The sequence below is a fragment of the Macrobrachium rosenbergii genome, chromosome 28 (assembly GCF_040412425.1).
Source record: "Macrobrachium rosenbergii isolate ZJJX-2024 chromosome 28, ASM4041242v1, whole genome shotgun sequence".
Taxonomy (NCBI): Eukaryota; Metazoa; Arthropoda; class Malacostraca; order Decapoda; family Palaemonidae; genus Macrobrachium; species Macrobrachium rosenbergii.
The window spans coordinates 762,348-777,945 of NC_089768.1; the positions used below are offsets into that span (position 1 = coordinate 762,348).

A 15,598-nucleotide genomic window follows, 5' to 3' on the forward strand; every position below is an offset into this window, starting at 1 on the left:
CACAGGGGGTCTCATTATAATGGCAGACTCTCTATCAAGGAAAATGACAGCCTCAACAGAGTGGATGTTGGACAACCACTCTTTTCAAACAGTAGCCAACATGCTTCGCAACTGGAAGTGGACCTGTTTGCCACATACAAGAATTACAAACTCCTAATATACTGTATGTGTCTCCAAACCTGGACAGCAAGAGATATTTTCCCAAAGACTGGAACAAGGGGAGTACAATATCTTTTTCATCCATTGTCCCAGATTTCAAAGGTTTTGAGCAAACTTCTAACCTTCAAAGGAATAGCTTACTTAATAGTCCCAAATTGGCCAAACAAGCATTGGTTCCTATTACTTCAACAATGGACGAAATGATCAATTCCACTACCGTCCGCTGTTCTGTCCCAGACAGTAGGAGGGAAAGTCATTTATGCATCCTTTTTTCTGAGCTGAGACCTTCATGTTTGGATTTTTAAATAGCTATTGTGAAAATTACTCACCGAACATTGCTAGGTACCAATTGTAAAAGTTATGGACATCATCTATCCGGCAATACCAGTCCATATGGAAGATATGGTTTGATTATACCCATACTGAGGGCCCAGTTGACATTTCTATAGAAACACTTTTTAATTTTCCTACATACCTTTTTGAAGACAAGTGCCTTGCGGTTACAACAGTCACGAGATATAAGGCAGCATTAACGGAACCCATGCTTTATGGATTCGGGATTGACTCCAGCATAGAAGTTGTCACTTCCCTTCTGCAGTCTTTTGCTCTACAAAGGCCCGCTCCTAAAAGGCTTCCAATTACTTGGTCCCTGAACAATGTGCTTAGACTTCTGTCAACCCCTCAATTCAGCAGACCCAATACAACCACAACGCAGGTTACAAAAGGCAATCTTCTTGATTGCATTAGCATTAGGAGCTGGTATTAGTGAACTGGGCTGTCTTAGATGGGGACAATACATCAGGCAAACAGCTGACCATCAATTATTGTTGTCCCCTGGCCCATCATTCCTGGCCAAGAATGAGGATCCTTTAAGAAGGAAATCTATTCATATAAGAAAACTCAGTTTATCAGACAGGACATTATGCCTGGTTCAAGCACTTAAGGTTTACCCAGAAGTCACGGCAGACATCCCAGAAGGTCCTATTTTCCTTCACCCTAGCACACGCTAACCATTCTCCCTACAAGGGCTGAGAATGACTGTAGTGTCTCTCATTAAAAAGGCAAATCCACATTCCTTTTCTAGGTCACATGATATTAGGAAGGTATGTCGTTGGCCTACTTCAGAAACGTCTCTTTCGAAGAAGTCTCAAAATGTACAGGGTGGTCATCCATCAGAGACAGAAAAAAAATATTGCCACGCGCTTTAACAAATTCGACTACACTGTGTATCAGTAGGTGGCATGGTTAGTCCTAACCCCTAGGTGCTACAGCAGAAAACCAGGGGTCTTATTGACAGTGAGTTTGCTAACTATCGCTGGGAGAAGGGCGACAATACTGCAACCAAGCCCAGCATGCTTAAGTAAGCCACTGTAGAACTACATCCTAAAACATAAGTTCGTGTATAGTTTCTTGTTCCTTGGTACCAAAACCTGAAGAGTATTTGGAATAAAGAATGGGACATAAAATTTGTGGCTTGACCTCAGACCAGAAATGTTTTTTTCCTTTGGGGTGTTTCGATTAAAAATTGAGAGCTTAAGCCTTTTTTGTCACCTGTTAGTTTCTTTGTAAAGCTCCTTGAGGATGAAACAAGTGATTACAATATCAGAAAACAGGTTTTGACATAGGAAAAACCTGTTTTTGGTAGTTGCTGTTGAATCCTCAAAACCCTCCCACTTCTCTGACGAAAAGGCATGGGATTTGGGCAAGGGATCATCCTGCATTGACCAGCAGACTGTAGCGACTCCCTGGTCTTTACCGGCCCGGTTGTAAACAAGAGGGCAGATGTGCTTGGGCAATAGTCACTTCTCTTTCTTGCAGGTTCTCTGGCGAAAAAACTGGGTTCACCTTAGCTGAAGATAAGGGAAAGTGCCCTCTTATCTTTGAGTCCATCATATACTCCGTCACGTTTTATAATGTTAATCATTACGACACAATACCTGGCCAAAAAGACCAACTAGAAGAGAATTCTTTGATGTTAGTTTGATCACCATGGAGCTCTAGTAGACTATGGAAGGTAACTCCTTGAGGACTCAACAGCGACTACCAAAAATAAGTTTTTCCTACATCAAAACCTGTTTTCTTGGACGTAGAGAAATTACTGCCTCATGTTAGTAAACTCTTCTGTCAGGCATTGACTACAATATAGGTTGTGTAACTTTTACCTTTATTTTAGTGTTAAAATAATTAGCCTAAAAAGTCAGATTTTTTTTGCAGGCATTAGAATTGAGTCCACAGGAGTCTGAAGCAGCTTGGAAGACACTTGAAATTATATTGAGTTCATCTCAATTAGAGGCACTTGGCCAAAAAGGATGGATATGTTTGTTGGATTCATGTTTTATGGAGGTAAGTTATTTTGCCTTTAGATTAAGCCCTTTCATACTTTGACACAAGCAAACTCCTTAGAGATAGTTATTCATGAAGTGTTATTTCTTCTTTCAGATGGGAAAACTGTCTATTCATACATTTTTATGTCTTTTGTTGAACCTCAGTTCATGACCAACAGTATCACAAGCTATGCTCATTTTTTCTTCTCTTAGCCATTCATGGAACTAAAGTTGGTACTCTCATTTTGTACTATAGAGACATTCAGGCATTTGTAAATCATTTCCTTTTTTCATCTTAGCAATTAAGATTATGTAGACAGTTGGATGTTTTCCCATTTGTAGAACACGCCCTGAGCAAGTATGGCTATAACAACCCTCATATATGTAAGTAGTTTACATCACTAAGTGAGAATAGTGAAGCAAAGGTGGTCAGTTTGCGGCAACTTATCACATTAAGTTTATATGATATCTGACCTTGTTCTTCAGGCCCACATTTTTGCTGTTGTTGTGAATATACTGTATGGATTGTTGAATGTCCTTGTTTTCTGGATTTTAACCTAACCTTATGTATCTTGGAAAGTTTTGAAAATAAGAATACTGTACAGAATTTACAGGTAAGTGGAACTGTGATGGGAAAACAGATATTTCAGAATGTTACCTGTTACTCCCCTACATGACCCCCTAAGAGAAAATATAATATAAGAGTCTAGTAAAAGCGATAAATCTTAATTTCATATAAGTAACTTACCAAGTAATTACATAGCTATAGTTTCTAGCTCATGCAGCAGCCTTTTTTTTAAAAATCACGGTAGCGCTTCAATTGTTTTGTGTAGGTGACTAGCCCCGCCCACTGTCAGGAGCACTGGGAATGACTCAGCAGATAACCTCAATGTGTTTCTGCTGGCTCTCAAGTAAACATCGGGTTGTTAGCAGATGCTTTTTTCGTGGTTTTCGTTTGTCTTTATTGGATTTTGGTGAAATATTACCATTGTATTTTGCATAGCCTTCAAGCTTGCTCAGCTTCTTAGTATCTTTTAGGATCAGGATAGTGTTTTTACTGATTATGTCTGATTCTAGTTCCTCTAGTTTTCGCTACTGCAACAAAGGTTGTAAAACCAGATTGACCAAATCTTGCTACGATTCACATACAATTTACTGTGACTGTGGAGGGCAGTAGTGTGGTAGGAAGAAAACCTGTGCAGAATGTAATGATTGGAACGAGAAAAAGTGGAAAATACTTGGAGCTCACCTAGACAAGTTAGAAAGGGATAGGAAGAGGAAAGCAGCCTCTAGAGCCGAGAGGCGAGCTTCACTTAGCAGCCTATAAACCACTCCTAAACCTGGTTTAGATAGTCCTGCTATTCCTTCTTCCCCTGTTCCCTCTTTTTCTCCTGTTCTTAGCCTTCCTACTATTAATCTACCTACTCCCATGCCTGGCTCCCTTGCTTCCAGCCCTAATACCAGTCTCGAAGCTAGGTTTGACAAGAAAATTAACCTTGTTGTTAATACAGTGGCAGAGTTAGGAGCATCACTGCAAGTGTTAATGAGCAAAGGGTATGCGGAAAAAGTGACAAGTGGCAGTGTTATGCAAGTGGAGGTGAGGTCACGGTCCTGCTCCCCTGAACCTAGGGGAAGACATACCGGAAGTCAAAGGGAGGCTGGTGGGGTTTGCCCACGGCTAGTGGCCCCCTCAGTCGAGCCTGTTGCACGTTCCCAGGTATCAACAGACAGCCGCTGGAAAGGTGTCTCATTGGATGTGCACCAGTTGTCATCTGGTCATCTAGTTCCAACAATTCCGGCGCAGACAGGAAACGCCATAAATGCTTTCTTGATTTTTCACATCCACTGAAGAGACGTGCAGATGATGTTGGTCACCTTTCTCTGCTTCCTGTTAAAGCAGGCCAAGAAGGCTAGTCTCAGCCCACAGCCTTCCTGCAGTTACACTGTGGACCCCTCTGTCCCTGCTTCAGTCCAGCATCCACTTTCCACATGGGACAGTCCAGAAGCCTTCTCTCCTGGCCACCCAGCTGTTGAGTGCCCTTACATGGCTCCCAAGCACCCAACGAACCCTCTCAGGTGCCCAGCACCTACTCCTAAGCTCCTGGCGCCAACTCTTCAGTGCCAGTCTCTAGCTCCTGTAGATCAAGACAAGCCATTATTGGCTCCATTAAACAGCAGTTGGCTGACATAATGAGCCTACTGAAGAAGGCTCCTTCCATCTCCAGGCCTGCTCATGATACAACCCTGTCTCCAGTCTCCTCAAGAGAAGAGGAGTTTGGTCAAGAACCTGCTCCTCCTTTGGCCTATGCAGTTCTACTTCAGTATCTGCTGGCGAATTTTCCCTCCTTTTTCACCCCAGCTGCCTCAGTCTCACCTGTGTCAACCTTTCTTATGAGGAGTCATCAAGATGACAGAGCTAGGCTCCCCAAGATGGTGCTTTCTTTGTCTTCTAAGAAGACTCTCAAAGAGATTGGGGATTGGCTTTCTGCTAAGAGGGAGCAAGGCAAATGTCCTTCGCCTTCCCTCCCTCACGCTTAGTTCATAGGAGATATCTTTCCTACGTCACCGGGGAAGCTCCTTCTTTGGGAATTGCTGCCTCCTCCCAAGGGGACTTCTCCAGCCTCGTTGACTCTTCCCATCATTCTGCATTCTCATCGGCGAAGGTAATATTTTCATTGTCGGAACTAGGCCACCAAATGCCTCAAGGATTTGTCTGTGTTGGCTCCCAAGACAGCCTCCACTCCAGCAACCCTTTCGTGGAAGTAAGCCCAAGTCACAGCCTAAGTCCCACTCCAATGTCCGCTTCTCGGCCAGATCCATCAGAAAGTTCTTGACAAAGTCTGTGCCTAAGAAACGGGGAAGTAGTTCTTCGTGTGCCAGTGGGAGCCAGATTTTTCGAGTTTGGGAGAAGTGGAAGATCAGAGGTGCAGAACCGTGGATTATCAAGGTTCTGAAGGAGGGCTATGCCATCCCTTTTACTCCTCAAGCAAAATGGCTCCATTGGTAGGCATAAATGTCAGTTTGTACCTGGACGACTGGCTTCTCTGATCCTGTTGAGAGAGAAGTGCATGAATGACTTGCTCAAGATTCTTCTCATCACTCAGGAACTGGGCATTCTCATCAACTCCCAGAAGTCCCAGTTAGGGATGACTCTCAGCTCTCTGACTTTTCGGGCTTTTTTGTCTCCCAAGAGAATTGCCAGCAGCCTTCTGATGGTCCACAATTTTCTAGCCCTCTTGTCTTGCTTAGCCCATCAGTGGATAAGCCTACTGGGGACTCTGTCATCCATCGAGACGTTTGTCAAGCTGGGCAGACTTCATATGAGAGTCCTTCAATTCTTCCTCAAGACCAACTGGTATAGGAAAACACAGCGGGATACCTGTGTGTTTCCTATAACCCCGGAGATCAAGTTGGACCTGCTATAGTGGCTATCTGAAGAAAGACTTTCTGTGGGAAAGTCTCTTCATCCTCTGAGCCCCCTACCTAGACTTCTAACCAATGCATCGGATCTAGGCTAGGGGGGCCTTTCTGGGAAACCAGGAAATTTCAGGGACATGGTCCCTGGAAGAACAGAACCTTCACGTAAATGTCCGAGACCTGAAAGCGGTTCACTTGAGACTTAAGTTTTTCTTGAGCATGGTCTACAACAAGACGGTGGTAGTCCATGCTGACAATACCACAGCCTTAACATACATTCAAAAGCAGGGCGGCACTCATTCCTTCTCTCTCTCCCAGGCAGCAAGAGAGCTTCTTCTGTGGGCAGATCAAAATCAAGTGACGCTAGTTACTCGATTTTATTCAGAGCAAACTAAATGTCTTGGCAGACAAGTTGAGCCATCGGAAGCGGGTTCTTCCCACTAAGTGGACCTTGGATCCCTTAGTCTGTCTTGATCTTTGGAGACTATGGGGCAGACCGATATTAGACCTGTTTGCTGGACCCTCTAGCATGGACAACAGATGCCATGCTGCAAGATTGGTCCGATCTGGACCTATATGCTTTTCCGCCCCTCATCTTGGTCAGGGAGGTGTTGAACAAATTTCGTTCTCATTACAACATAATTATGACCCTCATGGTCCCGTTCTGGTCTCTTGAAGAGTGGTTCCCAGACCTTCTGCGGTTGTTCGTGGACTTTCCGAGACTCCTTCCCCAAAAACCGTGTTTACTCAAACATTCCCACTTCAGGAGATACCACCAAGGGTTGTCAGCTCATGCTCTGGCAGGCTTCAGACTATTTGGGTGAGTAGTGTGCTCACCCAAATATTCAATGATTATACAGTGAGTAAAGCACATCTATTATATCCACAAGTTGAAAAAAAGAGTGAGTGGGGCCATAAGGCAAGTGAAGGTATTCCCTCACTCACTTGCCATCTCCACCAGTCAATGACCTTGTTATTAAGATCAGCTCCTATATAAAAGACCATGGTTTGTGCTTACACAGGAACAAAGTAGCATTAGAATAATTAATATAACTTCAATAAACAAAGTTGAGTTCCATGATGTCATCAGCAGTGGGGACATCTTTGTACAACAACCATCGAAGAAAAAGTTATGTCAATTATTGTGTGAGTGAATGGGTCACCCGTCTTTCTCATCTAGATATTACCTCCCTATTATTAAGCTTCACTGACCAGACCACCTATCACCAAAGTTTATCCATACAGAAGACGAAGGTTTGTATCCTTTTAGAACAAATATTAGACAAAAGACAAAAACAAATACACAATTCAAGAAGGGTAGCACACTACCCTTCTTGAATTGTGTATTTGGTTTTGTCTCCTTTTTTTTCTGCTAGCACGTAGATATAACATGACTAGTGGTGTTGTGAGGGGCGTTGGTGTCCTTGTGGATGCTTCATGTCTCCCACAACAGTAGAGAGGAGACATGGCCCCATTCTTCCCCCTGAAAGGAGTGTGCTGGTTAGTCTTCTCCTCAGTGGGAGAAGTTTGGCAAGCAGAGAAAGAAGAACAAAGAGTGTTTGCTGGCTTCCTTATGGGAAGGGGTGAATACGCCACCAAATCCTTCTGGCCCCTTTTTTCTGCCTTCTTTCATTTTCATCCCGCTTCCCAGTAGTGCTAACCCTTCTTGGAGGGATAGCACTCAAGTCTGAGAAATTTGCCAATGCCCTCTCTGAGGGTGATGTAGCTGCTGACAGAATTGCCTCTTCAGCAACTATTTCACCCTTGTATTCATCTGATTGTGACATTCTCGGCACCTTGAAGACATTGTTGCAGTAGTGTTTGTAGTGGCACATCCTCCAGTTGGTTCTTTGTTGTCTTCAGTTGTGGTCTTGACCTTCCCTTCTGCATGGAAGACCACCAAGACTGTAAGATGAAAGTGAAGTCAGCATCTCATCATTCTTCCCCTTTGTCTTCTTTATTGTCATTGAGCTTGTCTTTATCCTCCTCTCAGACTTTCTTTCACTGCATAGGCAGAAGAAGAAGAAGGGGAAGTCTAAGGCCTTGCATAAGAAGTCCAGGTGGACTCCTGACATGTGCTTGTTCTTCTTGGAGGAGAGCAGGAGTACGAGATCACTGATGTGTGGTCATGTTACCTCTGGCAGGGCTGATGCCTTTGTGCCTCCCCATTTGAATAAGAGTTCTGCTCCAGCCTCATTCTCCACCTGGATGAGTTCTTTGGGTCTCCTTGCTCTGAGCATGTTCAGTCTAGGGACTGAGTGCATTTGTTAGCTCAAGACATTTCTTCTTATGCCTCTGAAGAGACTCATAGAGGGGCACGTACAACCTGTTCGTGTTATGTGAGTGGACCCGGGACCACTCTAGCAACAGGTTAGGTACTCCCTCCTGCACCTCTTTGGGATGCACAGAGGAAAGCCAGCACTATCTCATCAATCAAAGACCTCTTTTGATCTTTTCCACTCTAATGTGGGTGCAAGGTACGTGGAAGCAAAGTGGTGGTGTACATGCTTGTTCTTGCCCTCTGTTTTTACTAGCTCGTTGTCTCTTGAGTAGAGCAGCTGAGGGGCATGGAGTCAAAGTCCAAATGTCCTTCTGACAGCAGCTCTGCTGGATCTCGTATGCCTTCTCTGGCAAGGGGCTTATCTGGTTCATCACAAGATCGGGAACAAGCAAGGGAGAAGAGAGCTGGTGTGTCATCCTCTTTGCCTGAAGAGGCAAGGGGTTCAGGGGCAACTGGGCGACAGTCAACTGGTCAACAGGACTGGGCGAGACTTTTCACTATGAAAATAGTAGATTATAACAATAATAATAATAATAATAATGGGAGCATTCAAAATTTTGTTGGATGAGCTAAATAACAAAAACAATGAGGATTTCATATGACTTGAGGGCATTGCTTGCATGTAATAGAAGTTGAGTACATCCACCACGGTACCCAGTTGAGATGTGGAATGTGTACGAAAGCACAGTGGTAAATGAAGCTAGAACTAATGAACGCAGTAGAAGGCTGACACAACAAATTTAACAAAATGGTAAACAAGTGGAGAGTATCAATGTTTTCACTGCTGGACGAACTACGGAAAGAACAGCACAACACTGAGAATTCTATACTTCAGGTACTAATTTTTCCATAATAAAGTAAGTGCCCCAGTTACATAAATCTTATTTATCACAGTGTCATATATGCATAATATATGTGGTATATGAAGTATAATTTCAGGTTAACACTTGCCAAGACGACATTCAGCAGAACCTAAGCAAGAAGACGGAACAAAACGATGAAAGAATAAAGAGTGTGGTTGCGCATTATCAAGAATTCAAGGACGTGGTCAGGTTCTGCTCTACCTTAAAAATGCGGGGTACAATGTCGTTCCTTAATAAAGTCTTTTTAAACTTGTTTCATAAAGAAAGCCTTAATTTTTAATCAGTGTCCATGTCTTTTGTGTGCAATGTTATTATTACTATTGGTATAATTTGCTAATTACATAGTGAAGTCTTGACCAGTTGTTTTATAATAAAGACTTAATTTTTAATCAGTGCCAATGTCTGTCACATCTAATACTGTTATTATTACTATAATTTACTATTTGCATAGTAAAAAGTCTTACCCTAGGCTGTCACCTAGTTTTCCTGTCGACCAGTTGGCTGTCGCCCAATTGTCCTGTCAACCAGTTGGCTGTCACCCAGTGTCCTGTCAACCAGTTGGCTGTTGCCCAGTTGTCCTGTCAACCAGTTGCTGTTGCCCAGTTGTCCTGTCGACCAGTTGGCTGTCGCCCAGTTGTCCTGTCGACAAGTTGACTGTCACCCAATAGCCACCGAACCAGGCAAGGAACTTGTGCATATGGAATCCCTGCAAGCAGAGCTGGAACAGCTTTTTTGGAGGTTTTTGCAATCATTCGTGGTATGATAGTCTTGGGAAGGTGATGCTAGTTCTTGGTGTCTTGGAAGGGTGAACGCTTAATCAGCAAGTTGGGTAGTTCCTTCATCTCCAGCAGATTAAGCAAGCGCCTTTCCCTGCTGCTTCAGCATCGGAGGAGGTGTTACATACTAGAGGATGCTGTGGTTAACTCCCCTGCTGTTGGACTCATCAGTCTGCTGATTGACTAACGGCCTCCGCTGGAGAGACTGTCTGGAGGTTCTTTTGTTCTCTGCTTCTGACGCAAACACCGTAAGATTTGCAAAAAGGTCTTTGCGTCCATAATCCAAACAGTTCTAGAAGACTCAGAGCTCTCTCATAGTCACTTCCAGAATAGTGGACAAGGTTAGGAGAGAAAAGAGGTGGATCCTTGCATGGAACTCAAAAGTGGCTGTTCCATCTGAAATTTGGCCCACAGGGGCACCAAACTCCTGGTTAGCCACATTGATGCGAAACTTTTCCAATTCGAAAAAGAAGGACAAGTGTTGTCCATTCCTCTGTGGAGTTGTGAGACACTGGGATAGTGGAAATAAGTAGCTTTATTTTTACTCTCTTCCCATGCTTCCCAATAAGTGCAGATTTCTTAAATTCTGGCTTCACATAATTATTTGTTATAAAAGTGAAAGGATAAAAGGGTTATTGGTTCTCCAGGAATATGGAGGTACCATACTAGCAGGGAAGATGAATGTCACCTTTTGCAGTTTCTAAATGCCTGCTGAAGGGACCAAGTGCCATTCCATATGTGGAAAAAGATGTCCTGAAAATTCTATATTTCCCACCTCAAACCTTGTTCTCTTTTTGTGTACGTGGTCTTTGCCTTCTGGCAAAAGGATACAGATTGAGGCATCATTCAAGATATGAGTACAGTATCGAGTAGGTGTAGGCGCCACTGATTCTCCCAACTTCGGAAGGTTATAGTCTGAACTATTCATGGTATTAGAACCAGTCAAAGCTATGAAAGCAGGGGACAAAACTCTTTGGCCTTGGGCTTTTTGTTAACTTGCTCCCAGGACTTGAATGTTTTGTGTGAGGATTGCTTTACTTTAGAGTAAATCCCTGTGTATTGGTATTTCCAAATATGTCATACAGGTCCATTATCCCTGATGTCAGTCCTTGACTGGAAGCAGACTGCCAGCAGGATTATTATTAACTTTCAAAACCAATCGTGTTTTATATGGGTTCGGTTTACCTGCATTTGCTGAGTGCTGCACTCTCCCACCATCCTTGTCAGTGTGGTAACAAGCTATATGAATGTTACATAAGATTCATAGAAATAATACCAATTTCACAATAAAATTTGTTTTTCCCGTACTTACCTAACATTCATATTATTCACCCATCCTTCCCACATCCAGCAGGTAGAAAACTAACTTAGACATAGAAAATGGAATGGCGGGTAGTGGGAAGTAAACGGGAGGACAAGATAAGCAGATAAAATAGACACAACCTCTCTTTTCTTTAATTTTCCTCAGTTGCCAAGCAAGCCAACAGCTTAAAACTATATGAATCTTACGTAGGTAGTGTAGAGATAACCAGTTTTGGTATATCATTAGAAAGCTTATGCTTTGAGCTTTCTGATGTGATGCAAAACTCTTCTTTAAAAGCAAATGGGTGAGCATAAGAACTTTACAAAATCCAAGTAATTTTTATATGAAAAATTTAATAACTACTTTGCATAATATGCACTATATATACACATATTTTTTCCTTTTCTCACGATATAATAGCCTAAAACATTTTGAATTAACTGAAACACAAATATACAAATATTCCAGCCTCATGCTAAATATGTCACAAGCTTTACCATGGTTATTCACAAAATACACAAAATAAACATTTTCACATAAAAATCATCTTGATAAAGTAGGCCAGTGTTTCTTACTGGAATTTTGTTATGCAGTACTTTGCCAGTACCTTTTCTTACTGTTTAATAAAACAAAATATTTTTGAATTATGGGAAGCATTTATTAGTGAATACAGAGTTCAGATGCAGAAATAATGTCAAATATCACACATTTGTTACTGACTTGCTGGAGGAAATGTATTAGCCTTGCAATGCATACTCACACTTTCAACTGAATTATTATGTTTATATAAAGTGCTATGATTTTATTATTTTCCCTCAGTACTGTAACAGACTGATTGATTGATTAATAGTAAATTACTAGGTGTCACAACTGTTAAGGTCATTGACTCCAAAAATATGTTGGTAAAATCATTCTTTTTATATCCCAAAACATTCCTGAATTGCAAGATTTATGTATTTGCTTCAAGTTCTAAAAACAATGCAAAATATGCCACACATTTGAGACTGTCACCTTGCCCATGAGATGATGTTTTTTAAAGCCAAACCTAAGCCAATGCTGTGATTAGTTTGTGTTTTGTGAGGTGGAATCTGTGGACCAAAATTAAAGCAGCATTTTGGTTATGTACCCAGGCCACTAAGGTTTCACAAATACCTCTACAAGGCTGGGTACAAATTTCGAAGGTTGAGTCCATGCAAATGTCATAGGTTACAGCTGCTGCAAAATGAATGTGCCCCTATACTGTCTGTTGTTCAGAGTATTGTAAAATTAATTTTTGTACTTTATTTTGTATTGTCATTTATAATCTGTGCATTATTAGAATTAATTTTAAGGGTATATTATTTTTGCATTCTTTTTTCTACATTGAATTATACCTTTTCTTTTTTCCAGACTCTTGCAAGTCATGTTGCAAATGCAGACTGCAGTGTCCAGAGTTATGCAGTAAGGATAACCTACATTCTTCTGCAGAACCCCCGACTTTCACCCATGGTAACACACCGTCCGGTACATTGCTTGATTTTACTTCAAGGTGTGATCAGATGGATAATAAAAGACCATAGACAAGATACAAATGTAAATTTAGCATTAATGCTTACACAAGAAATTGGTTCTTTCATGAAAAGCGATAATGACAAGAAGGCTAGTATTTCATCAGTTATAGAGCATGTGTTTCTACCTTATGTAAGACTATGTTCTACTTCTAAAACTGAAGACTGTGAAAATATGAAAAAATTACTGTGTGAACTAAAACAGCTTCTGTCTCTTAGTTTATTTGATGAAACATCAAAACAGATGTACATGGACATTTTGTCAGTATTATTTTCTGAAGAAACTAAAGTTTCATTACCTGAAGATGGGAGTCAGATTTTCTCATCTCTCATAATGTTCATTAACAATGAACCTGTGGAACTATGTAAACATCTTTTATATGAATTTCTAACATCTTTTTCAATAGCCTACAAGAACTACAATGATATGAACCACAGAATGACAATCGTACTTTGTTTCATTATTGGTGTGTCTGTGAAGGGCTCTAATATATTAGCCATTAATAAGAATAATCTAGCCTGTCAGCAGATTATAGCACAGCAGTGTAACCACCACAAACAAGAGGCTCTGTTGCTATCAGTGTTGGTTGCTGTGAAGGATCTCCACTTCAACCATGATGTTACATTAAAAAGCATTTGTCCCAAAAGGTGGTTGAATAACCTAAGTGACTTAATTATAAAACATTTGTTATGGACAGCATCAGGAGTCCAGTGTCTGCAGACATTATTGCAAATCAGTCCCAAGGATATGGTCGATTTGATACTGAATAATTTTTGTACCATTGTTCACAAGTGCATAAGTGACACAGTAAACTCTGATGATTATGATACTTCCAAGGATCTTGCCTCTGCCACTGATGATTTGCTCTGTGATGTGCTGCAAGTGTATAGTCAACTTCGGGAAGCTCCCAGCATGCTTATAAATATCCTCCACTCTCTTTTGAAGATGCCAAAAGCAATAGCAAAATGCACCATCATACCAGAATCCCTCTACATCTACGATGGAAAATTACTGCTTCCTCCCAGGTGAGATTTTATTTTTTTTCAAAGACTTGTTTCATAGAAAGAAACCATTCCTTTACTTTAAATTTATTTGTAGTTACTGTCCAACAAAGGCAATTTATTGTGGTGCTTGCTTTGCCAAATTAACCGTAATTGATACTGCCTTCCACCTATGGTGTTCAATGTTGTATCATAAAAAAAACCCTACATATGTATGTTATTTAAATTACCATGCTGCTTTTTAAATAAAATACATAGGAGTTCAATGCATGTTGGGCATGATATATATATAATTACTGTACTGAATTAAAATTAAGCTTAGAAAAAGTTATCTGAAAGTAGTGTATAATTTAACACATTAACTGCAATGTCCTCCTTATGTGGTTCATGGGACTCTCTTAATGAGCGTCGTTTATTATATGTGGTACATTTATTTAGAATCATATACATTTTTTAAGTACAGTACCTTAAATTTAATCAAAAAGGCTTTATTTTCATTAAACCAGTATTGTAATATTTGAGAAAACAAATAAATTAACCTAGAGCATTAACTAAGTACTTCATTTATTACTGTAAATAATACTTATATGATGGCAAAAGGACAATTATTTTTTTTTTCTCTTTTTATTTTCCAATAGCAGAAAATTGAAAAAATTTCATATAAGATCAAGAAAATCTTGTTTTCTGGGCTCGACCTGTGTCACCCAGTGAAATGATCCATTAGCACTCATTTCTAGGTATAAATATTGCTAAATATATCAGAGAAAAAGCTAACCATAATGCCAGGGTTACGACCCCTGGATCGAACACCATTAGATGGTGTCGGCATGCACAAGGGGTGAGTGGTTGCCACTACCACAGATCTTCGTCCTACAGATTTCTCCATTCTCAAAACCCCGAAAAAGGAGGAGCCGTTCCAAAGCCTTACCCTCCGCACCTAGCCAACCACCACCCCGGCCGCCATATTCCAATTTAGCACGCCTTCCAGGATACACCGTATTTTTCTTTGGTGTTGTTATTCGGTTTTTTCTACTTGCATCATGTCATCCCACCAGGAATTTCCACCATCTAAGTTGAGTACCATTTCCTTTTGGTTTTTTATTACAGAGGCATTATATTTTGACTGTTCGTATATTGTTTACAAGGTAAATAGTTCTACGCAGCCGGGCGTGAGCTGTGTCTGCCTCTGCCATGCTTGACCCTCAGTCTTCGCATTTTATTAGCAGAATATTTCTGCTAGTTTTTATCCATACTCCATTTCAGTTTGGAGCCTTATTTGGAGAATTTACCGTTTCGCTGGTAGGAGGTAAGGGAGCCCGTATCATGACTGATCTAGGCTAGGGATGGAGGTACTCCCCTCCCTTTTTCTGATCATAGTTTTCCTCCCTTTTCACTGGTTTCCTTCTTCCATCAGCGAATTGGTGCCTTCTCGATGGTGGTATTATTATTATCATGATCATAGCTGATGTGTACAAGGATGGATGACATGTCTATTCTTGGATTAGTTTATGTGTGCAATTCGGCGTCAGAGGTGGCCATTTTGGGTATCCCCACTTCCCGTATAACGGATGTTGTTTGGCCCTCTCTGCCGCTGAGTCCTTTAATGTATTTATAAGTATATAATTTTTAGACATCTCACATCGAATGGTTAACTTTTATTATGTTAGTGCTCTGGACGGCAGGTAGTTTTATTCGATTAGGTATATTCTAGCCTAGCCTACTCGACCGAGCCGTAATTCGGTTTTGGAGGGTTAGGCTAGACAGGATAGGCGCTTTTGCACGATGCTTAGACTACCTAGCTCACCTGACCAGGCCGTTTTGAGGTTTTGGAGGGAGATGTTAGGTTTGTGAGGGAGTTCCTCGTTCACTCTTGGCCCACCTGACCAGGCCGTTAGGTTTTGGGAGGTGAGGTTAGGCTAGTGAGAG

At 41.3% G+C, this 15,598-nt stretch overlaps 1 protein-coding gene across 1 annotated transcript in view; it reads left to right on the forward strand.

Annotated features, from left to right (window-relative positions):
• LOC136853966 (uncharacterized) overlaps positions 1-15,598 on the forward strand; it is a 222,665-nt gene that overhangs the window by 43,843 nt on the left and 163,224 nt on the right. Inside the window, exons 3-4 of the mRNA XM_067129883.1 lie at positions 2,374-2,502; positions 12,513-13,696. Of these exons, the coding sequence (XP_066985984.1) occupies positions 2,374-2,502; positions 12,513-13,696 (1,313 nt within the window). The remainder of the gene's footprint in view (positions 1-2,373; positions 2,503-12,512; positions 13,697-15,598) is intronic.